At 40.4% G+C, this 25330-nt stretch overlaps 1 protein-coding gene and 1 non-coding gene across 2 annotated transcripts in view; both read left to right on the forward strand.

Moving 5' to 3' along the window:
* The first annotated feature begins 5070 nt into the window (after positions 1-5070).
* Slf2 (SMC5-SMC6 complex localization factor 2) overlaps positions 5071-25330 on the forward strand; it is a 60218-nt gene continuing 39958 nt past the window's right edge. The window contains exons 1-8 of the mRNA XM_032892049.1: positions 5071-5381; positions 8251-8294; positions 8938-9671; positions 11969-12023; positions 16281-17248; positions 18241-18311; positions 22765-22887; positions 23651-23818. Of these exons, the coding sequence (XP_032747940.1) occupies positions 5242-5381; positions 8251-8294; positions 8938-9671; positions 11969-12023; positions 16281-17248; positions 18241-18311; positions 22765-22887; positions 23651-23818 (2303 nt within the window). The 5' untranslated portion in view covers positions 5071-5241. The remainder of the gene's footprint in view (positions 5382-8250; positions 8295-8937; positions 9672-11968; positions 12024-16280; positions 17249-18240; positions 18312-22764; positions 22888-23650; positions 23819-25330) is intronic.
* On the forward strand, positions 19956-20062 carry LOC116894868. The gene has a single exon (XR_004387081.1). It is a non-coding gene; the product is annotated as a U6 spliceosomal RNA (small nuclear RNA).

The raw sequence follows: 25330 nt of genomic DNA on the forward strand, positions 1-25330 counted from the left end.
ATAAACCTAAACACACACACACACACACACACACACACACACACACACACACATTCCCAACATCACAGTTAGTGAGTTGAATTCAGGTAAGAGCATTGCAAAAGACTGAGATCGAATTATTATCCCAGAAAGTTCTCAACAGCTCCAGGGGAGTCAGGTTCTTCATGAAGGACAGCCTGAACAGGGGATAGATATAAGATCTCTTTCTGCCTGTCATTTTCCCTTCTCACCCATACCTTTCCTCCAGTCACTAGATTGCTTAAGACCCAGGACAGGTTACATCAGCCTCCCCTCTGTCTAGAAGCTGTTACAGTATAGGAAGGAAAAGACACACTAACAGAAAACAAGACAGAATCAGTGTCCAGTATATCCAGTGAATGTACTGTCAGCAAGTCAGCATTAACTCCAGGAAAGACAATCTGTGACTCAAATCAGTTCTGAGCTCATATGCCATGTGCACTGTACCAGCATTCTCTATGTCCCCATCCTCGGGCCATCGTTATTGTTTTAAGGTAGTCTGTGACTCATCACTCGGTTTCAAAACCCTCTGATGGCTTGCTAAGCATGTGTGAGGAATGCCTGACTGCAGGCTGTAGTCTCTAAAACCAATTAGTTCCCAATTTCTTTTTTTTTTTTAAGATTTATTCATTTATTATATACAAGTACACTGTAGCTGTCTTCAGACACACCAGAAGAGGGCATCAGATCTCTTTACAGATGGTTGTGAGCCACCATGTGGTTGCTGGGAATTGAACTCAGGACCTCTGAAAGAGTAATCGGGTGCTCTTAACCACTGAGCCATCTCTCCAGCCCCCCAATTTCTTTACATAGGTATATATTACAAAGGGAAAAAGGCCCATAGAAAACGTGTGTGTGTGTGTGTGTGTGTGTGTGTGTGTGTGTGTGTGTGTGTGTCTGCACGCGATAGGCTATCTAGTAAGTGTTAGATGTCAAAAATCACATATATGTTTTGAAACATTCCTTTTTTTTTTTTTTTTTTTTTTTTTTTGGAGCTGGGGATTGAACCCAGGGCCTTGCACTTGCTAGCAAGTGCTCTACCACTGAGCTAAATCCCCAACCAATGTTTTGAAACATTCCATGGTAGAATAAGATGAAGTTGGGGTCCTTGGCTTCAGACTTTGCTGTTTTACTTCTCAATTCCTAGGAAGTTTGGCATTGTATTAAACTTTGCATCTTCCAGGTAGCCAGCCCCTGAACCCAAACTGGTGCGTTTCCAACGCATTGCTCAGTACCACTGAGTGCAACATCTGTTTGTAAAGGTGGTTTCTCCCTTCCTTCCTTCCTTTCCTTCTTTCTTTCTTTGTTCCTTTCTTTCTTCCTTCCTTTCTTTCTTTCCTTCCTTTCTTTTTTTTTTTTTTTTTTATTTTGACTGAGTCTTGAGCCATGGTGAGCTCACCTTCCCTTCTTGAGACCCTCCTGTGGTCTGTTTTTCCTCTGTCAGGCTTTTCAAGTTAATTATTTCCTGTTTCTCGGAGTCTGTTCCTTATCCCACCTCTCGGACCACCCTCTACACACTGCTACCCCCATCCACTCCCCAGCACATGGGCCTTTGTCTCTTGGCCTGCCCTAGGAGTACCCTCTGAGAGCCTTGGAGTTAATGTTGAAGAAGAGTAATCTCGACACAAAAGCATGCCACTCCTGTAAAAGCCAGAAGTTGCTTCGCATGTTTCCAGCTTTTTAGCAAGTCTTTGCTATGTACCGAGAGTCTCTTTATTCTCTTAACGTCTGAGTCCTGAGGTACTATGTGAGGTCACTTGCCCACAAAGTTTAATAAGTCTTCATGACTGTTTGAGGTCTCTGGCATCCCTTACACAGTAAGCCTCTCAGGACTCCCACCCTGAGCCTGCCTGTCCTAGGGAAGTTGTTCCATTGTTTATGCAACAGTGTTTCCCTCAGTATCTCTCCCACTCCCTCTCATCAATACCAGAGCCTGATGGCTTTCTGTGGGCTGAGTTGTAGCTCAAAATACATAAGCTACTGGGTGGGCAGGGCTAGAGATGTAGTTTAGAGCACTGGCTGTTCTTCCAGAGTTCAAGTCCCAGAACCCACATGGTGGCTGACAACTGTCTGTAACTCCAGGTCTATGGGACCCAGTGCTGCCTTCTAGCCTCTGGAAGCACCAACCTTATAAGTGATGCACAGACAAACTTGTGGACACAATACCCACACGTATAGTCCATAATTTTTAAAAAGCCACTCCAGGTTCCCGGGACTTTGCTTCCTTTACCCATGCTCAGAAATCTCACCAAAGTAGCCTTTTACAGTGTGGCCTTCCTTTCTCCAAAGTCTTCTTCCAATACTGCCTGGGGATTTGTTTTAGCTCTCTCATGTCTTGCTGGTGCTGTTTATCATCATGTCTCAGGTTTTCTCTCCTGTCTTGTCACCCCAGGAGAGCACACATAAGCTCTTCTGGCAGCTTTTATAGTCTACGGTTTCCAGCCACCTATTTCCAGTCCACTAGGAAGTAAAAGAGGAAAACAAAAGAGCTCTCACAAAGCTGGGAAGAGCTTGCTTGCTTCACGTATATGAGACCCAGAACTCCAGCCTCAGTTCCTCGAAGAGGTACTGAATACAGGTTAGAATATAAGTGCTTGTGCATAGTGTATTGTATACATTTAAAGTGAAAACACGAGTCTAAACACAGAGCAGAGGTTCAGTTCTCTCTGAGGGAAAGGAGAGTCTCAGGCAGCAGCCATTCTCTGTTCACTGTATCTCAGCCTGCAACCCAAATTTGATTGTTTTTCCTGTTCAGCCTAAGCAAAGAGAAGCCTTGATGGTTATTGAGGATTTAGGTAACTACTTCCCAGTTAAGAAGAGATTTTTTTTAAATTGTGCTTTCATTATGACTCCATCTCTGTTTATCGATCAAGGGATTTCTTGCCTCACTTAACTCCATAATCTGCTGATCAGATTAAGAAAATGTGAAAACTCTTGTTTGGCAGCAGGAGCAGAGACCTAACAGTGATACCTGGGAGGGGGAGACTCAGATACTGTAATCCAAGAAAAGTGACTAATTGATGATGCAGAACACAGTTTTATGCTTTATTTATTTATTTAATGAAGCGAATCGGATTACAAGTTCTGTGGATGTGCTCTGTTATAAGACTGGGAGTTCCTAGTGTAGAAATATCCAACACAAAGTACTAAGTCAACAAAGGGATAGGAATTAACGCACATTAAAAGGCATAAACATATGTCTGCCATCATTCAGTGTATTTTTTGGCACTTATGTGTTCCTTTTAAATGCAAGGAATAATACATAAAAGCAGTCCAGCAAATTCTCAGTTATGAGATGCCCTTGATTTTGGTGTTTCTCTTCTTACATTGTTACTACCCAGTACGTAGCTAGCTGCGTTCTAGAGAGATCTGCGTTTACTCCTTACCTCCTGCCTGCCAGCCTATTGGTCACTTTATTCTCATTAATTCTTCCTCTTGAGGGAAACCAGGGAGGAGAAAAGAGGTGAACTTCAGGTCAGTCTAGCGTGCTTAGCAACAGAAGCAATTCAATCTCAGTACAATAAATTTGGAAGACCTGTTCAATTTTTTTTTGTGTGTCATTTAGGAATTTGCTTTATCCAACTGAGGGAACATTCCTCTATTCCTCTCAGTTAAAGCCTGGATGTTTTTGAGATTGATAGGATTTTTTTTTTTTTTTTTTTGGTCTCTGGGAGATTTTATTTAGTTCCTTTGAGGCAGGATCTTGCTACACAGTCAAGACTGGACTCAATATCTATTCTCAATATCTATTTCTCTCTTTAAAAATTATGTATCTTTTATTACATCCATTTCATGTGTTTATATGCTGAGAGAAGTCATAGGATAACTCACTGAAAGGAATCGGTTCTCTCCTTCAGCCATGTGGTCCTGAGTCATAAAAGCAAGTTCCTTTACACCTTGAACTATCAGCACAGCCACAGCTGCCATCTCTTGACCCTTCTACCTCAGCCTCCCAAGTGCTAGGAATACAGGCCTTCCCTAAAGCAACTGGCCAGTTACTGCAGGAAATCTGAAGACCAAAGGAAAGAGAACCATTTATACCAATTACATGAGAGAATCTAAACATTGCCAGGTTTTATTACTTAAAATTACCCAGAGAAGTGAGTAATTATACCCATTCTATACACATGGAAAGTGAGTTTTAAATTATTCTGACCAGTTTCTCAGTCTGCAAAGAAAATTCAGTCTAGGGCTGGAGAGCTAGCTCAGTGGTTAAGAGCATTAGTTACTCTTCCAAAGGTCCTGAGTTCAATTCCCAGCAATCCCATGGTGGCTCACAACCATCTGATGCTCTCTTGTCAACCAGGCATACATGCAAACTGAGCATCATATACATAAATAAATAAAATTTAAAAAGAAACCCAACCTAACAGCCTTTAAAGCCCAAGTCCTTTACAAATATGGGGGCGGGGAGGCTATTTGTAGGGACTTCATGGGAGACCCTTTACAGATATAACGCTTTTACAAAAAAAAAAAAAAAAAGTCTAATTAAAAGACTGAGTGCCCCCTCCCTTAAAAAAAAAAAAAAAAAGATGTAACAACTATATCACAGTATAGAAGATCCCTCACAGAACGGTCACATTGTAAAAGTAGGAACATAGATGAAATGGTGACAGGATCATGGCATTTTGGCCTAAGATGCTAAAGTGACTACATTTTAGCGCAGCTGTACTTCTGTAGCACAATCGTGACAAGTGTTGGCCATCCTCACGCAGACAGCTGCAGGCTCGGATTTTCTTCTGCAAACCTCACTCCTAGCCCTCGATCAGGCAGGCGGGTGTCGCCAGCTGTCGTAGCACCCGCCACAGCCTCTTCTTTCCCACTCCCACGCACCCGCCAAGGCCGACGCGGCCCCGACCAGGAGGCGCGCGCCCCAGGCGCACGTGACGGGCCTGGGGAGGGCAGTTTTCATTCTCCCCTCCCCCTTCCAAAAAACCCGCCCCCTCCTAGCAGGCCGAGGCTTTCTATTGCGCTACCACCAGAGTGACCTCTAGGTCAGCCAATTGAGACACGGCACCTCAAGTAAGGCCCGCCCCCTGATGGTCCTCAGGTTCCTTCCCGCTCACACCGGAGTCACTTCCGAAGAGAGAACCGCCATGAAGAGAGTAGGGGGTGCCGCCCACCTCTGCACCGACAGCCTCCCCGAGTCCCAGCAGCAAGACGGCAACCACGCAACCAGCTTCTCCAGCCACAGCTCATGCCGCCGTCGCCAGCGGCGCCGACATGACAAGGCGCTGCATGCCCGCTAGGCCAGGTTTCCCCTCATCCCCAGCCCCGGGGTCGTCGCCCCCGCGCTGCCATCTGAGACCCGGTAGTACCACCCCTGCTGCAGCGGGAAAAAGAACAGAGAGTCCTGGGGACAGGTACCGTGCAGAGGGCTTGAGAAGGGGCCGGGTCGCGGGGGCACGGGTATAAGGGAGGACTGCGGACGGCTGCTCTTCAGTTCCCGCCATCCTCAGCGAGCTCAGGCCTTGATGTTCTGGGGCCTGCAAGCCCTTGCCCCGCCTCCGCGCGGTGGCTTCTGGGAGTTGAAGTCTCCTTTTCTGTAGTTGGGGTGTTGCTTTTGGTCTAAGTGACCACCAGCCTAGATGGCTGCGGGAGAGGCAGCTTTAGGTAGAAGGTTGTATTTCTCCTTTTCGAAGCGCTTGCCCTGGGGCCCTCCCTACTCGAAGCCTCTAGATCGTTCTGATCCTAGTGGTTTCTACAGAGTTTAATTATGTAAGATGTGATAAGGAAAACCCACGAATTACTTAATAGTACAGTGTACACTACCATTGATTCTAAAAAACATTTTTGGAATGCGCCTGTTTTCTCTTTGAGTGACTTTCTCCCTCACCAACATACCTTTTTTTTCCCTTTTTCCTTTTCCTTTCTTTTTTTTTTTTTAATATATGGTAAAGATTTTTTGGGAGCTATGTAATGATGGAGAATTTAATCAAATGACATCCTCTGACAATAAAACATTCAGATTATCTACGAAATTGGTACTGTCTTTTTATTTTTAATTTTAAGAAGTGGTAACAGACATTTAAAAGCAAATTTATGTTTTAGTACTGTAGCACAGACTCACAATCCTTTATCTTAATTCTGAAAGCCAGAGAGCTGTGGAAAGCAAATGTTTTCATTAATTTTCTGCCACAGCATACTTGGCAGCCCAGGCCAGGTTGACCAGAGCTAATTAATATAAGGTTGTGGGTGGTCTTTATTCTACTGAGTGTTGGGAGTGTTGATAAGCTTTGCTGGAGAAATATTACTATTTTGACTACAGGTTGCAGCACCAGATCCTGCTGGGTCTGTACATAATACACTCAAGTTATTTCCTCTCCGAAATCCAATAAATTGAAATTCCTAACACATTTGTCCCCAGAACTTCCAGATAAAGGTTTGTGAAGCTGTCATAATTTTTTGAACCAGTTATACATAAGTAATGGACATTTCTGTGTGCTTGAACTTAGAAAACAGTTATTTTACCTCTACAGAATTCATTTATATTTCATAGTTTACCCAAAGCCATTTTTTTCCTTTCAGATGCATTGAAGAGTGGTATTAGGTTTAGTACTTTGGGGAAGGGATATGGTGTTAATATTTAGTAAAAAGATATAAGTGGATCTTGGTTTTTATTTGCTGCTTCTGGGTTCTTTTGCCCCTCTCCACTACCAGTAATAGGGCATCATTTGTCCCCTTTGCAGGTTAGCATGTCTTCATTCGCTCAGTGGTGGAGTTACTTTACCTAATGTAATTTGCTTTCTGTAAACAAATGCATGTATTCTCCCATAAGCTGTCACTCATATTTCTCATAATCATTCACGTTCTCTCAGCATACCCGTGGAGTCTAGGTAAACAGTAAAGATGTGCATTGCTCTTCTAATGTGACCAGTAAAACGTACAGATAGAAAAGGAGGTCAGCCTTGGGTTTGGGTTGCTCGGGTTTTCCCACAGAGTACTGGCCTCAGCGGGAGAGACAACAGTAGCCTTCTGCTTGTTTGTTCTCTTTCAAAAAAAATGGATACATTTCAGGAAAAAAATTATTTACTCATTTTTTTTTTCTTCATGTAACATCTCAGCATGCATGAACAGATCAGGGTATAGGTTCTGGTAATAATTGTATGCCCGCATTTGGGTGCAGTAACCTGTACACATTATTAAAGCTGTTTGGTTTGGGTTTTTGCTTATTAACTGTCTGATTCCCTTTTTATTTTACTTAGGCAGTGTGCTGCTTTTGTAAAAATATAAGTATTTTACTTATTTTTATTTTATGTAAATGAATGTTTTTGGCTGCATGTGTATGTGCACCGTGTGTGTCTGGTGAGAGGAGACCAGAAGATGGCATTACATATCCCTGGAAACTCAAGTCATTCGTGAATAGCCATGTGGGTGCCAGGGAACCCTGGCTTCTTTGCAAGAGCCACAAGTGTTGTTAACCTTACTGAGCCATCTCCTCAGCCCCTTGAACTCTTTGCTTGTTTTTGTCCATTTTGTTTGTTTTGATTTGTTTTTCAAGACAGGGTCTCGTTGTGTAGCCCTTACTAGGCCTAGAATTCACTCTGTAGACCAGACTAGTCCTGAATTCACATAGACACACCTGCCTTGTCTCCTGAGTGCTGGAATTAAAAGGTGTGTGCCCCTGCACCTAGCTAATCTGAAGGAATCTTAGATTGAAAAAAAAAATTGAAACACAATTGTGGCTCCTTCTATTTTTTGCTATTAGTTTATAAAGAGATTAGTGTAAGATTCGTGAATGAACCTTTCTGCTTTTGCCTTGCACATTCCTTTTCAGATCTAATTGTTCATTATCCCATCCGCTGTTCTACTCCTGTTGCAAGTCTCTGTTAAGGTCTCTGATCTCTTACTTACCAGGTTTCTGTTTGAATGGTGTATCTCTCTAGTCATTGTTTATAATAAATACAATCAGATGTTTCTCACCCGGCATCTTCTGTCTTAGCTTGTTGTAGCCATACACAGGAGTCAGCACCCTGGATTCACACTTCATTTCGGCATTTTAGTACTCTGGATTTCATAAGTCTCAATTATGTTTATAAACTTAGTAAAAAATGGTTATAGTTTTTAATTTCCTCGTGGTTTAGCAAACTAACGTTTTTAGAACCTGATTAGTTAAATTAGACGTTGGAATTCAGCCCACATTAAATAAATCTAATTCACTACTTAATCTAAAACATTGAGGTTTTAATACTTGGTTTTGTGATATCATATTAGTTGTGCTTTTATTTTCAGGAAGCAATCAATCATAGATTTCTTCAAGCCAGCTTCAAAACAAGGTATGCATGTTAATGTATTTTTGATGGGTTGTTTTAGAGGTGAAGAGCCTCCAAACGTAATTGTGCTGTTCAGAATTGAGAAATGTCTTATAATGAAAATGTGCTAACAGTAAACCATCTCTTCTACGTTCTTTTTTTTTTTTAAAGATATATTCGTTTATTATATATAAGTACACTGTAGCTGTCTTCAGACACACCAGAAGAGGGCATCGGATCTCTTTACAGATGGTTGTGAGCCACCATGTGGTTGCTGGGAATTGAACTCAGGACCTCTGGAAGAGTAGTCGAGTGCTCTAAACCGCTGAGCCATCTCTCCAGCCCTCTTCTACGTTCTTAACATTAAAAATATTCCAGCTTATAGTCATTATGTCATTTGTATTCTCTGGTAAAGTAGCTCACAAATAAAGTCACAGGGAGCTTAGATGACATAGCAGAAAGGATTCATGAAACTTCATAAAAGATAAACCTATTTCTTAATTTCTCTCTTTCCCCCAAAATATTTTATCACCACTTACTAATTGGCTTGAATTTTTAGTAGCTTCAATACAGTTAAAAGTTAATAGTTAGTATAAATAATAATGGACACATCAGTTTATTTTTAATAATATATGATTTATATGTGTTTTAATTGTGGCTGTTTTAGACAAACATATGTTGGATTCCCAAAAATCAAACATCAAATACAGAGGAAATGGATTATCCATCACTGGGACAGAGCAATTTGAAAGGAAATTATCTTCACCAAAAAAACCTAAACCCAAAAGGATGTCATCAGAAGAAAGTCCTATTTTAGAAGCTTTCATGAAAGGCGGGAAAGAGCACCACAAAGACCGTGGTGTCCATGAGTCACGTCGGCCTTGTATGTCTCTAAGCACCAAATATTTACCCAAAGGAGCGGGCATCTATGCTCCTTCCTCTTACCGATTGCCCAAAGAGATCAAGGCACGGAAGAAAAAACACCGGTCTCCTGAGAGAAGGAAGTCACTGTTCATTCATGAAAGTAACAGGGAGAAGAATGACAGAGATCGAGGCAAGAACAGTGAAGACTCCAGAAAGCAAGTCCCAGCCACAGAAGGTGACATCTTCAAGAACAGCTCCAGAAGTGTTGGTAGCAGAAGCAGCCTATCTAGACACCATCCAGGAGAAAGCCCACTGGGGGCTAGGTTCCAGTTGTCATTAGCTTCTTACTGCCGAGAGCGAGAACAAAAGAAATTGAGAAAGGAACAAATGGAGCAGAGAATCAACTCAGAAAATTCTTTCTCAGAAGCAAGCAACCTTTCCTTAAAGTCCTCTGGTGTAGGGAAAAAATGTAAGCCAAGGCATGAGCACGGCAAACACAACGAGGCCGTACCTGGGAAGAGTAATCTCTCCAATCTGGTATGTGTAGTGACTACTGAGGTGGCTCTGTTCCTACTGTGCTGTGCTTAGACCTAAGTCTGAAGATACTTGTTAACCCATAACACTTAAGGGGATAACCAAGTGCTGGGGTTAAAGCCTTGCACCACTACTGCTCAGCTAAATTCAGTCTTTACCATAATTTTTACAGACCAGGGGCAAAGATTTTTTTTTCTTAACAATTTTTTAATGATTCCTCTTCATTTTTTATATGCATTGGTGTTTTGCCTGCATGTATGTCTGTGTGAGGGTGTCAGATACCCTGGAACTGGAATTACAGACAGTCGTGAGTGCCATGTGGTTTCTGGGAATTGAAGCCAGGTCCTCTGGAAGAGCAGCCAGTGCTCTTACCCTCTGAGCTATCTCTCTGGTTCCACAAAGATCTTTTCTAATGAAACGTTAGAAAAGAATGAAACATTCTTTCAGGCAAGTGTTGTAATTTTTTTAAAGATTTGCCAAAAGGAGGTACTTAGGAATGGCAAATATAAAAGAGCAGGAAACAACTTAGAACAGTGCTTCTCAAAATGTCCTCAGAGCAGTAGTAGCAGTGGCCCTTGGATTTGTCTAATATGCTCTCTGTCCCAGGAAGAAACAGAGGAGTCAGAGCACAGCCGTCTTTCAGTTAAAAGGTCTCCAGATAACTGCCCTCTAAAAGTTCAAGAACCACTGTTTCAGATTATATATAAATCTTCAATTTATTTACTTTATTTGAACCTATATGTAGAGGCCAAAAGAAGCCACCAGATCCCCTGGAGTTAGGATCACAGGTGGTTGTGAGCTGTGCCATGTGTGTAGAACTTAATCTCAAGTTCTACAAGGGCACAATAACTCTTTTTTTTTTTTTTGGAGCTGGGGACCGAACCCAGGGCCTTGCGCTTGCAAGGCAAGCACTCTACCACTGAGCTAAATCCCCAACCCCCACAATAACTCTTAACCCATGAACTTTTTCTCCCGCCTCATATGTAATTGATTAGGTATGGGTCTTAGAAACATACCTGATGACTTAGAAAATTACACATAGTTTTTAATCCTATCATATTTTTCTCTTGAGAATACAGAATCAGATTAGCATTAACATCAGCTTCTTACTGCTGAGAACGAGAACAGAAGTTCTCAAGTTGTTAATTTCAAATTTTATCTACCTAAAGAACAAATAAGGTCAGATATAAAAAAGTACATACTTATAATTCTAGCACTTGAGAGGCTAAGGTAAAGGATTCTGAGTTAGAGATAACCCTGGCCTACATAGCCTGTCTCAAAATCAAAAAGCACCAAGCTGGGAGTGCACCTAACTGGTTGAGTTCCTTGGGTTGAGTCCCCAGCACTGCAAAGACCTGCTATATTGATTAAGCTACTATGAAAATTTCAAGGGCTGGAGTGATGGCTCAGCGGTTAAGAGTGCTGACTGCTCCTCCAGAGGTCCTGAGTTCAAATCCCAGCAACCACGTGGTGGCTCGCAACCATCTGTAATGGGATCTGATGCCCCCTTCTGGTGTGTGTCTGAAGACAGCTACTGTGCTGCACTCATATAAATAAAAATAAATAGTATTTTTAAAAAGAAAAAGGAAAATTTCAAATCAGGTAAATGAAAAATAAACTATAACATTCTAGGTGTGAAAAAAAGAAATCTCAGCATTGTATATTACTAGACGGTATTTGTAAATCTAGAGGCCTATTTGTAATAAAATTGTACCTTCTGAAGTTGCTGATGATAATAGATGTAATATTTGGTCCAGATACCAGTAGTCTTTTTCTATTGTATTAATTTTTTTAAAAGATTTATGTGAGCACACTGTAGCTGTCTTCAGACACACCAGAAGCAGATCCCATTACAGATGGTTGTGAGCCACCATGTGGTTGCTGGGAATTGAACTCAGGACCTCTGGAAGAGCAGTCAGTGCTCTTAACCCCTGAGCCATCTTTCCAGCCCTACTGTATTAATTTTTGAGTTATAAATCGCTGTTAGTTTATGAAACAGGGACTTCATTTTTGTGATTTTTTTTTTTAATGATAAGATGGCCTCATGAGTATGTGGTGTGGAGTATATATGTATGTGTATCTCCCTAATACTAGGTATTGCATTTGGGCCTTATGTGTCTAGGGAAGAACTCTACCCTGAGTTATAGCTCCAGCCCATACCCTTCATTTTAAGATTAAACTTTGTTTTTAAAGCTACCTCTGAATATAAGTGCTTGCTTTATTCGTCTAGAAATCTGTTCAAGTGTAAGTTTATTCTTTACTTCTCAGAATTCCTAATTTTCTTCTCCTTTTCCTCTTAGGAAAATGGACATCTCTCAAGAAAAAGATCATCTTCAGACTCGTGGGAACTTTCAGGTAGGTAGCATCAGACTTAAACATAGAATTTCTAAGTGAGTTTGTATCTTTTTCATACCAGTTTTTAAAAATAAATTTGTTCAAATATTCAGTTTCCTTCCTAGAATTAAATGTCTCTAATAGTTAAGCGTTTGATCAAAAACTACATCCCAAAAGAGTAATGTTCAGAGCTGGGTGTGATGGCACACACCAGTAAGCTCAAGCAGTTGAGACCGGAGACGCTAGAGACTGAAGTCAGCCTGAACTACATAGAATAATACCTGACCTCAAAAAATAAACGCTTAATTTACTCTGCATAATCTGTTTTCTTGACCTCTCTGCCTTCTTCAGGAGTTCCTAATAGTGTGTTTTAACCCTGCATTCTTTATACTGATATCGAGTATTTCACCTCTGAATCTTTGTCTATATCAAGAAACATAATCTTGATATTAGGCATGGTAGCACAAATTCGAGATCCTAACACTCAGTAGGCTGAGGGAAGAGGACTGCAGGTTTGGGGCTTGCTTGGGACAGTGGGATGCTGTCCTAGAACATATGAGCAAAAACATAATCTTGTAGTATTGGTGTACTGTTAAAGATGCTTTGCATTAAGTTAAAGCAAGATCCAAAGACTCCAAATACAAAGGTGCTTTTACGTCTCAAGGACATCTCCAAGGTTTAATTGATACTTTAATCACAAATAGCTCTTAGCTCAGGAATTCTTTTTGGTTGGTTGGTTGTTTTGTTTTGTTTGAGACAGGGTCTCTCTTTATAGCCCTGGCTGTCCTGGAACCCTGTGTACCCCAGGGTGGCCTCAAAGTCAACAAAATATATATGCCTCTGCTTGTCTCCCCAGTGCTGGGGTTAAAGGCATGCACAATCTCAATCAGCTAACTCAGTTCTTTAAGGTATCTTTTCTTAATCAAATAACAGAATATTAAATTGAACACCTCAAGAGAGCCTGGGAGAGCCTGGTTTATTGTTGTTCAAGAGTCTGGGAGCACCATTCATGTGTTAAATCTCTCTTGCCCACAGAAAGATTTGAAGCAACTTGAGGTTGTATAAAAAGATTTAAAGTAGGGATCCAGAACTAAAATATTAAAAATTAACACTGCAGAATGTTATTCCTGAGGAAAGGAAAGGCTTCTAGAAATAATCTTATTCATCTAGTGTGTCAGCATTTTCTGCCATAACCTCATATGAGAAATGAACTTCACGGATTATTCCTACATTTGGGAAGATGTAGTGAACACAGCAATAGTTAATACTTAATGTAAACTTACTGGGTTCCTTGTGTCATTTATGTGATAATTTAAAATCCCTCTGTATGTGGTAATATGTGCCTGTAATTTAGGCATGAATTTCCATGCCTGAAATTTAGGCTGCATAGCAAGACCCTGTCTCAGAAACAAGACTAAGGGGCTAGAGAAATGGCTTAATTGATAAAGCGCTTGTTGCACAAGGACCATAGTTCAGATCTGTATTATCTGTGTATAAAACATGGCAGTGCTCACCTATAATCTAAGTACTGTGAAACAAATATCCAGCCGATAGACTGTCTAGGAAGTACAAAAGAACTGAAAATTTTGCCATTCCTTTACTTCCTAGAAAGTTTAGGAGTCTCAGACTTGGGCTGGGGGAGGGAGGAGCACCACATTTAGCTAGCTTCATTTTTAAAATTGCATTTTCCAGAGTATATGTTCATAAAAGTAACCCCTAAGGTTATTTATTTTGAGGGCTTTTTGTTTTATGTTTTGAGACAAGGTCATGGCTACTCTAGCAATTTATATAGACTAGACTGGCCTCGAACTCATGGAGATATATCTGACTGTCTCCTGCCACCATGCTGAGCACTTAGTAGGTAGAGGCAGGAAGGTCAGGAGTACAAGGTCACTCTCAGCTACATAATAAGTTCCAGACCAACCTGGAGTTCATAGGACCCTGTTTACCCCTCCTCCCCATCCCGAAACAAGCAGGCTTGAAAACAGTAAGAAATCTGTACGTACACACACACACACACACACACACGCGCGCGCGCCACAAAAGATGTAGGCAAATTTGATTTTGAGAATTTCTTTGTCTTCCTGACCCTTAAGCATGGGCTAGACAAGTATTTCATATATGCCTCCAGTCTTCATGAATTTTAAATGAATGATTAAAGTATGGGTTAATGATTTTTTTTTTTCCAGACAGAATGTCTTGTCTAGCAGTCCCTATATAGACCAGGCTGGCCTTGAATTTAGAGATGGGCCTGCCTCTGCCTCCCAAATGCTGGGACTAAAGTCATATGCCACCACAACAGTCTCAATGAATTTGTTTTTAGCATAATGTAAATTTTAAAGACTGATTAAGCACATATAAGTGCTGGACAAGTGTAGCATACGGCCTGTAACCCAAGTGCTCTAGAGGAAGAGACAGCATCCCCAGAGTACATAGGCAAACTAGGCTGGGTTAATTGGTAAGATCCATGTTCAGCTAGAGACCCTGCTTAAGTAAATGAAGTGGAGGGTGATAAAGGATGACACCCAACGGGCTGGAGAGATGGCTCAGCGGTTAAGAGCACCCGATTATTCTTCCAGAGGTCCTGAGTTCAATTCCCAGCAACCACATGGTGGCTCACAACCATCTGTAAAGAGATCCGATGCCCTCTTCTGGTGTGTCTGAAGACAGTTACAGTGTACTTATATATAATAAATGAATAAAAAAAGTATTAAAAAAAAAAAAGGATGACACCCAACAGCAACTTCCAGCCTCTACTCAAACACTCATATAAACCAGAACTCAAAAAACATAGCTTTGTTTGTTTGGGGGGATTAATGGGGGCTGGAGAGATGGCTCAGCAGTAAAGAGCACTGACTTCTCTTCCCGAGGTCCTGAATTCAATTCCCAGCAACCACATGGTGGCTCACAACCATCTGTGATGGGATCTGATATCCTCTTCTGGTGTGTCTGAAGACAGCAACTGGTGTACTCATATACATACATTTAAAAAAAAAAAAAGCTCAGACTTGGGCGGTTCATGGGGTGTCAAGACAGGGTTTCTCTGTGTAGCCCTAGCTGTCCTACAACTTGTTCTATGGACCAGGCTGGCCTTGAACTCAAGAGATCTGCCTGCCTCTGCCTCCCAAGAGCTGGTATTAAAGGCATGCACTACCACTACCTAGAAAATATATAGTTATTAAAGTGTTTCTGGTTGTATTCATTAATAAATACAACATCTGTAACAAAGTACCCTAGCTAGGATAGCTTAAAACAACAGAAATTATTACCTCATAGTTCTAGAAAGCTGACATCTAAAATCAGAGCATTGGTAAGGCCCTCTGATAACTCTAGGGAAAGAACATCTTTACGTCTTACAGATTTGGGCGTTTGTTAATCTTCAGCATTCTTTGACTTGTAAGTGTACCGCTCAGGCACATGGTATCATCCTGTAGTGCTGAAGGTCAGTACTTGAACATATTTGTGAAGACACAGTTAGTTAAAACCATCACAGCTGAAAACTAGAGACATGTAAGAATTAGTGATGGTCACTAGATGGAAATTCTTGGGTAAGTCTATTTACTTATTGATTTGTTTTGGGTTTTTTGTTTGGTTTTTGGTTTTGGTTTTGGTTGGCTAGTTGGCTAAGGTTGTTGCTGTATTTAGACTGTATTGTCCAACTTTCCTATCCTCTTCTGGGCCAGGCTAGCCTTATATTCATGATCCTCCTGCTTCAGACTCCTGACTGCTGGATAGGTATGCACCACTATGCAAGATAGAATTTATTTTTTTTATTCATTTAGAGATAGGATCTCTCTATGTAGCTTTGACTGTCCTGGAACTCTATGTATACCAGGCCAACTTTGAACTAAAAAAGATCCTCTTGCCTCTCTGCGGCCTACTAGGATTAAAGGCATGTGTTACCACCACCCAGCCGATGAGTTTTTTTAAATGTTATTTATCTGCCTCTTTATTCCTATATTTGCTTATCATCTAAAACCTCTACACCTATGGATATTAAAGTATTTCTAGAACCAGGTAGTGTCTAATGTTTTAGGGAGTGATACCTTTCATAAGATAGTAACCTAATAGACTAGCAATAAAACTGAGCATAAGTCATTAGCTTTAAATTTCTTGGACATCATTGTCAGTTGGTGTAAATTCTTTTGTTTTCATTACATAAATAGTGGATAATCTCAACCTAACCTTAGAATTTAAACATTTCTTCAGAGTGTTCTGTGAATAACCTTGATGTAGACAGAAGAGTATACTCACTGATGTGACAAAAATTAATTTTAGGCTCTAAACAGAATAAATTCTCCGACAAAAGAAAAAGGAACTCTGTGGACTCAGACCTGAAAAGCACAAAAGAACCTGTCATACCCAAAGCAAAAGAGTCCTTCCTAGAGAAGCGCCCAGACACATCCCATCCGAGAGAAAGGTTTATAAGACACATCGCACTGAAGACTCCTGGTGGTGTTCTGCGCTTGGAAGATATAGCTAAGGAACCTGATGACGAAACAGATCGCTCTTCTACAGACTTGGCACCTTCAAATTCTGGCCACCATTCTTCCAAGAATAGTGACCAAGTCCACGCAGCAAGTACCAAAGAGACCAAAACACAGAAGCCCCACTTGCCTTTACCTCAGGAAAAATCCACAGCTAAAAGAGCTAGCAACCTTCAGAAAAGTAAACCGGCTGGTTCTGTGACATCAAAAGAGACAAAGCTACCTTTACTTTCCCATGTTCCAAGTGCTGTTTCCTCTCGAGTACCGCTAAATGCTAAAAATTGCACTCTTCCAGTTCTTAAAAAAGATAAAGAGCGTTCCTCCTCGAAAGAACGTTCTGGGCATTCTGCAGAATCCTCCAAACACAAGGAACACAAAGCAAAGACTATCAAGGCTGTTTCTAATGAATCTTCAGGGAAAAGTTCTGGGGGATCCTTGCATTCAGAGTACGCCCCTCCAACAGCATCTCCCCCGGCTGCCTTGGAAGTTGTGCCGTGTGTCCCAAGCCCAACAGCTCCTTCAGATAAAGAGAGTTCAGGAAATTCCAATGCAGGTAGCAGTGCACTGAAAAGGAAATTCAGGGGTGATTTTGATAGTGATGAAGAAAGTTTAGGTTACAACTTAGAGAGTGATGAGGAAGAGGAAACACTAAAATCACTGGAAGAAATAATGGCTCTGAACTTCAGTCAGACTCCTACAACTTCAGGAAAGCCTCCTGCGTTTTCCAAGGGGCTTAGACCCCAGTCGTCAGACTACATGGTAAGTGGTTCTGTGATAACGTGTCTTCACTTGATGGGGGAAAGATGGATTAATTAAAGAAGATAGATTGTTAACTTACTTTAAAATTCAGTGCTTACTACAACTCATATTAGACTGACATGAGTGTGAATTCTTGTTTGGTAATGAGTTCCCCGTATCTTCAATTTTATATTTGTTAATCAGTGGTCTCCAAACTTTTTTGATCACATGTACTTTTTTATTAAAAGGAAACCTTTAAGCATGTACCCCAGTATATATATGTGACTTATATATTCTATACATGTACCACTATAATACTGTGAACTTTTGAAATAAAGTATATACAGAAAACAGAAATAGAAGGAAAAAGAAAACTTAAGTATTTCCTGTGGCAGTTACATAGAAGTTACTATAGATTAAGTTCTACTGGAGTTTCTATAGAAGTTCCATATAAATAGAAGTTCTATTATTTTCTTCCTGCACCCCAATGGATCACCTTGCACACCCCCTGCTTTGGAGACCACTGCTGTAAATGAAGGTAGAGTGTAGAAATGTTGTTAATTGTGGTGTGCAATTTTATTTATAAAGTGCTTCATTCTATCTTGGGAGTAAACTGTATTAATTTTAAGATTTCTGTAAAGTTTGGTGGGGAAGGTGTAATATTCCATAGTAAAACCTAAAAATTAGTAGTAGTTTGACTTCACTAAAATAGAATGCAGAAGCAAAGATAGGGTCACCACAGAGCCCTTGGGTGTTTGCATTCAGATCCTAAGGCTAGCAGGGTTTACTGGCAGTGTCTCTCCTCCTAATGGATATTGAGGTCAAATTGCCTGCAGCATAGAGCGCTAGACTTAAAGCATGATGATGAAATTTTTCCTTTAAGAAGGGTGTCATCCAGACCCAGGTTACTGACATAGAAAATAGTCATTAGTACTCTGAACAACTTTAAAATATCCCAGTTCTTCTACTAAGGTAAGTTATAAAGTATTTTTTCAACTTTCTTTTTGTTTTAGGAATATGCTCAGAGTGGAACTTATACAAACACCTTAGAGCGACTGGTAAAGGAGAAGGAAGACACACAGAGGTTAGTTTAATCTGTTAACATGGAACAAACTGCTCTACTGTGTGGTTGGCTTTAACTTACCTTAGAATGGTGTATAAGTGTATATGGGGCTGGGGATTTAGCTCAGTGGTAAAGTGATTGCCAAGCAAGCACAAAGCCGTGACTTTGGTCCCCAGTACACCAAAAATCCCAAGAGAACTGGAAATTAACATGCATTTTGTAGGAGTGCCATTATTCTAATTCTCTTGTCAACTGTTTTAGAAATAAGGTGTATTTTCTTGTTCTAGAGACATCAAAAGATACAGGTTTTTACAGTATGCTGTGTATTACATTATTAATGTAAATTCCTCTTTGTTACAACAGTATCTTACTGATATCCTTGATGCAAAGCATGAGTAGAATATATTTTCTTATGTGTGTGCACGGACAGTGTGTGCATGAGAGTGCTAGTGCATGTTTGCTACGGCATGCATGTGAAGACCTGAGGAGCCTCGGGTGTCAGTCCTCACCTTCTGTTGTGTTTGAGGCAGGCTCCTCACTGCTATGTATGCTAGCCTTAACTGACCTGTAAGCTTCATCAGAGAGGCTCCCTTCTCTGCCTCTCATTTCTCTGTGGGAGCACTGGGATTACAGACGCTTGTGCTATGCATCCAGTGCCCTATTTTTAGAGATAGGATCTTGCTGTATACCTGTGGCTGGCCTCAAACTTTCAGAATCCTGCCTGCCTATGCCTACTGGGTTTTGGAACTAAAGGTATGCACCAATACACCGGGTATATGCATATAGCTTTATGTGGGTTCTGAGACTTCACACTCAGGACCTGATTCTCGTGTAACGAGAGCTTTATGCACTGAGCCATCACCACAGCCTTACATCTTATTCTTGGTAGTATAGGTTAGATTAGCACACTGACATCACCACCACCTAGCTAGCTCCAGAGTTCTCAAACTGAACTCCATGCCTATTCCCATTCTCTTCTGCCTCCTTGCCTTTGGCAAACCACCATTTTTATTTTTCTTCCTGTTCCTATGAAGTTGACTCTTTTAGGTATTTCATGTGAGATCATTTCTTGGTTTCCTTATTATATCTAAAGTATTGTAATTAGCATGCCTTCGTTGTTTGTAGTGAAGGTTGGGTCAGAATTTCCTTCTTGATGTTGACTGTCCCATCTTGTATACATACCACATTTTGTTCTTTTATCAATTAATGGCCACTTGGGCAGTACCTACTTTGCAGCTGTTGTAGAAAAAAATGCTATGATGATTTGTGCATCTTTCAGTTATTTTGAGTCTGGACCCATACCAGGACTTAGTGAACTTGAGGTAATTGTTGGGGTTTGGAACAGCCACCACACTGCCTTCTGCAGCAAGGGTAATATTTTCCATTACCATCTGCAGTGCATGAGGATCTCTCTTCTCCACATTCTTTCCAGCACTTGCTATTCATTCATATTCATAATCTCCACCTTCTCTCCCTCCCCATGGCCATCTTAAAGAACATGAAATGGTATGGTTTCTCATCATCGTTTTGATTGACATTTTTAATACATTTTTGTGTGGTTTTAGGCCTCTTGATAATTTTGGAGTAATGTCTATTGAGAGCCCTTGCCTATTTTTTATTAGTTTTTATTGTTAGCACAAAAGTAGGACCTTGATTTTTATGTTTGTGCTCACTTTGGCAGCACACATACGAAAATTGGAACAATACCGGGAAGATTAGCTTGACCCCTGTGCAAGGATGACAAGCAGACTCATGAAGTGTTCCATAATTTTAAAAAATTAGCAGCATTTAACTCAAAAAACTCAGTTTTCATAGAATATGGATCTAAACTAAGCAAGGAACCATAATTATTCATTGTTATAAATAAATTGATTTCACTTAAGGAAGTAAACGTTTTAAAATCCAACCTTTTCTTTAATGTTTACCAGTTTCAGACATTTTATACTATTTTCTTGGGCTGGGGAAGGGTTATTAAGCATGATTTCAGTATACTTCTATGGTTGGCCTCAAAGATTGGATTCTTCTGCTCCCAGCCTCTCCAATTTTAGGATTACAGGTATTTGCCACCATGCCCAACATTAAGAACAAGTTTTGAAACCAAGATAATCATACATGTTTTTTGTGTCATTTTACTCTTTGGAGGAAATAGTTCAAAATGATAAGCAGCCCACTTTATACACACCAAAAAATTAAGGGTCATGATTTTCCTAATGACATTTATGTGACAAGCTGAATATATTGGCCATTGTTGTAATTCAGGAACTTGGGAGATTGAGTCAGAAAGAGTGCCATGAGTCTATCTCAGTAAATAAATGGCCAGAGAGATGGTTCAGTGGGTAACAGCACTTGCTGAGCTTAACATCCAGAGTTAATCCCTAAGACTCCAATGGGAAAGGAAAGAACTGCCCCTTGTGTTACCTCTGACCACATACGCACATACACACACGGAAGTCAATGCAATTTTGTTTGTTTACTTTTGTTTTTTTGAGGTAGGGTCTCACTATGTAGTTCTGTCTGTACTAGAACTCACTGTGTAAATCAGGCTGAACTCAAACTCACAGAGATCTACCTGCCTCTGCCTCCTGAGTTCTGGGGTGAAAGGCATACTCCACTATGCTTGGCTTAAATATAATTTTAAAAATTAAAGCAAATAAAAGTTTTAAACAATGGGGCTAAGGATATGGCTCACTGGCTAAGAATGTTTGCTGTGCTTCAAAAGGGCCTGAGTGTGTTTCCCAAAACCCAAGTCTGTTATCTCACAACCACCTGTGACTGTAGCTCCAGGAGCTTCAACACCCTCTTCTGGCTTCCATGTAAACACACACATATGTGGGACATGCATAATCACATATACATGTAAATTAAGCTTTGAGTCAAAAAATTATGTATGTGGTTGCAGACTAACTGTTAACCAGAACAACATGTCTACTCATGTACTAGCCCAGAAACCTTCATTTAAAGTTTAGTTGTTGACTGGAGCAGGTGAGATGGCTCAGTGGGAAAAGCACTTGCCACCAAAACCTGATGACATGAGTTCAATCTTGAGAATCCCCATAGAAGAAGGAGAAACATTCCTATAGGTTTCTGGCCTTCAAGCATGCACAGTGATACGTAGTTGCCAACCACCAACATGCTGTTTCTTTAGAAAGTTGTTTAAGAAGCTAGAGAAGTGGCTCTTTGGTAAAGAATACTTGCTGTTCTTGCAGGAGACTACAGTTGAGTTGCCAGCACCCACATTGGACAACTCACAACTGTTTATAGCAATAAACAGAGTGATCTGAAATCTTTTTCTAGCCACCACAGTCACACCCACATGAATATAAAAAAAAAAAATCAATTGTTAAGTAACTTTAAAAGGAAGATTAGATAACTGAATTACATAGAAGTTACAAATCTAACTTGTTAAACATATAACTATAGGAAATCTTCAGATGTTTATGTTAAAAGTTTTTCCCTCTGAATTTAGAGAAATTGTTTAAAATTAAGCCTTGCTACATGTGAAAATACACACACCAACACTTAAATTGAGGCATGAAGATTTCCGGTGTCAGGCCAGCTTAGAATACATCAAAAGACCTATTTTAACACACACACACACACACACACACACACACACACACACACACACACACACAAAATGATATTGAGTGTTCTCAGACTAAAGATAGAAGTAATATTTGGTGTGATGATTGACCCGTTGTTAGTGAGAAAACAGTGAGTTTCTTGACCACTTATTTTCCTTTAATCTCACTAAGAGGTTGTGGTTTGGCATTCCATAGTAAGTGTTATATTTGGTGGTGATAATAATCATGTGACCATGATGAAAAAAAAACCTAATTAACATTATCAGGGTGTTGGTCTACAAGATATCAGTGAATATTAAAGATTAGAGAAGATAACCAAATTTGATCATTATTTATCTATTTTTCTATTTCTGGTTTGGATAGGTCATTCTTAAATTTCTAGTTGTAAAGAAATATCCAAGGGGCTGGAGAGATGGCTCAGTGATTAAGAGCACTGGTTGCTCTTCCAGAGGGCCCATGTTTGAGTCTCAGCACCCACATGATTGCTCACAATCATTTTTGACTCTTTTGCCAGGAGATCCAACACCCTCTTCTGGCCTCTGTGGGTACTGCACAAATATGCATTTAGGCAAAACACATGCATATAAAATAGAACTTTTAAAAAACTTTAATGTATTTTGGAGATATGATCTACCCTATATTATAACATAATTTGTTATATAACAGTACTTGGTAATTGTTTTCCTTTTAGATCACAGCAGTTGTTTTTAAATAAATCATAAGCCTAGCCTGGTGTGCATGCCTTTATTCCCAGTACTCAGAAGGTGGGTGGATCTCGGAATTTAAGGCGAGGCTGGTCTATATAGAGAGTTCCAGAACTACATAGAAAGACTCTGTCTCAAGAATGAATGAATGAGGATTATTTATATGGCATTCTTTTCAATTTTCAGGCTAGATGAACTACAGAAGCAGCTACAGGAAGACATAAGACAGGGCCGTGGCATTAAATCTCCTATCAGAATTGGCGACCAGGACAGTACAGATGATGAGGATGGCCTCTCAGAAGAACACAGGTAGCGTCTTTTTACACTATCTATAATCTTCTAGTACTTTTTAACCATTTTTCAAATTTGGTGTTTATAAAACAGCTGGATCTTTGACTGGCTGCTCAATGACTGATACACACTTGAATTTTGTTGAAAGGCAAACATTCAAACCAAATTACATCCTAAGTCTTAACACTGAGAGACTCAGTGGTTTTCATTACTGAACATATGAAATGTGTAGCCATAAGGAGAACTGCAAAACATTCTGTCTGTCTCAGTCAATCTCCCCCCCCACCCCCCAATACCTCCCTCTCTTTCCCAGACAGGATTTTTCTATGTAAGAGCACTGACTGGCCTGGAATTTTCTGTAGACCAGGCTGGACTGGAACTCACAGAGTTCCACCTGCCGCTGCCTCTAGAATGCTGGGATCAAAGTTGTGTACCTGGCTAAAATACTCTTCAGTCAGTCTTACTTTACCTACAGAGCCATCTCTGTACCCTGAGTTAATCAATCTTTAAAATTTATAGTATACCAAAAAGATTTTCATTGGTTCTATCGCATTAGCACATGCCATTAATTCCAGCACACGGGAGGCAGAGAGAGTTCGAGGCCAGCCTAGTCTACAGAACAAGTTTCAGGATAGCCAGGACTTTACAGAGAAACCCTATCTCAAAAAGTACACACAAAACGCTGTTTTGTAAGAGTTTGCCAAGTGTTATGTATTCATCTTTTAAGTACAGAATCATATATGTCCTAACTCTTTAATATTCAATGATCCTTGTATTTCAGGGAATTTCTAAAGAAATTTTCAGTTACAGTTGATGCTATTCCTGATCATCATCCAGGTGAAGAAATATTTAATTTCCTCAATTCTGGAAAAATTTTCAATCAGTATACCTTAGATTTAAGAGACTCTGGTTTTATCGGAGAAAGTGCTGTGGAAAAGCTTATTCTCAAGTAAGTAAATCATAAATATTTGGATTTTTTTTTCCTGTATAAATATTTGTTCTAAGGGCTGGAATAGCTCAATGGTTAATAACACTTAACTGCTCTTGCAGAGGACCCAGGTTCAATTCCCAGCATCTACATGGTAGCTCAGAACTATACATAACTCTAGTTCCAGAGGTTCTGACCTTTGTGGACACCAGACATATATGTAGTACACATACATGCATGCAGGTATAGTAGTCAGGGTACACTAGAGCAGTGTAACCTGAGTCATGACCCCTTTAGGGATTGCCTAAGGCCATTGGATAACACAGATATTTACATTACAATACATAAAGTAGTAAAACTACAGTTATGAAGAATATATAAGAATAATTTTATGGTTGGGATCACCACAACATGAGGCACTGTATTAAACGGTCACAGCACTAGGAAGGTTGAGAACCATTGAACCATACAAAGTGAATTTGTATGTATAGAAAGAGGGGATTTAGTAGACTGGTTTACAGGCTGTGGTCCAGGTACTCTGGCAATGGCTATCTACAAAAGGAAGGTCCAGAAGTCCAGTTATTCAGTCAGAGGTTGGATGTCTCAGCTGGTCTTTAGTATACTCTGGAATCCTGAAAAAGTAAACTCTAATGCCAGTGAATGAATGAACTTCCTAGGAAAGTGAGCCAAAGCAGGGGCAGGGGCGGGTAATCATTCATCTTCTATGTCCTTTATGTAGGCTGGAGGTAGGGAGTGCCTGAACCTTTAGTCCCAGCACTGGGAAAGCAGAAACAGGCAGATCTCTTGAGTTTTGAGGCCAGGTCTACAGAGCGAGGTGCAGGTCAGGCAGGGTTGCAAAGAGAAACCCTTTCTCTAAAAAACAAAAGAAAAAGAAATGGGTCTTCCTACTTCAAATGGTTTTGTTAAGGGAAAAAAAAAATCCCAAACAGGTGTAGAGAGATGGCTCAGCAGCTAAGAGCATTGGCTGTTCTTTCAGAGAACCCAGGTTCAATTCCCAGTACCCATGTGGTAGCTCATGACTGTCTGAACTCCAGTTCTAGGGGATCTGGCACCTCTATGTAGACATATACATGTAGGCAAACACCAATGCACATGAAAATAAATCTTTAAAAAGAAATGAAAAAAAAAACCCTTATGGGTGTGCCCACCTATTTGCATTTTATAGTCAGATTGACAATCAAGAATATTCATCACGGAAGCAAAATACCCATATATATATAAAATAAAATCTGATTTTCAAAAGTTGCTCTTAAACGTTCGTGACTGGGGCCCAGTAAGACTCTGCTGCTGCCTTAGATGAATGTGGACTGTCTGGGACTGTGGCCTGGCCGGTGAGTGATTATGTAGCGGGTCCAGAGCCCTGTTTTGCTCCTCACACCACATGAACCAAAAGTGGTAGCCCATGGCTGGGTAAGTAAAGGTGAAAACTTTCCAAGCTGTCTTCAGCTTGCAAGTTTGAAGCCTGCTGGGCCATAAGAGATATTATCTCAAAGTGGAGAACTGGTTATGTAA

Source organism: Rattus rattus, chromosome 2 (assembly GCF_011064425.1).
Source record: "Rattus rattus isolate New Zealand chromosome 2, Rrattus_CSIRO_v1, whole genome shotgun sequence".
In the NCBI taxonomy this organism is placed as follows: Eukaryota; Metazoa; Chordata; class Mammalia; order Rodentia; family Muridae; genus Rattus; species Rattus rattus.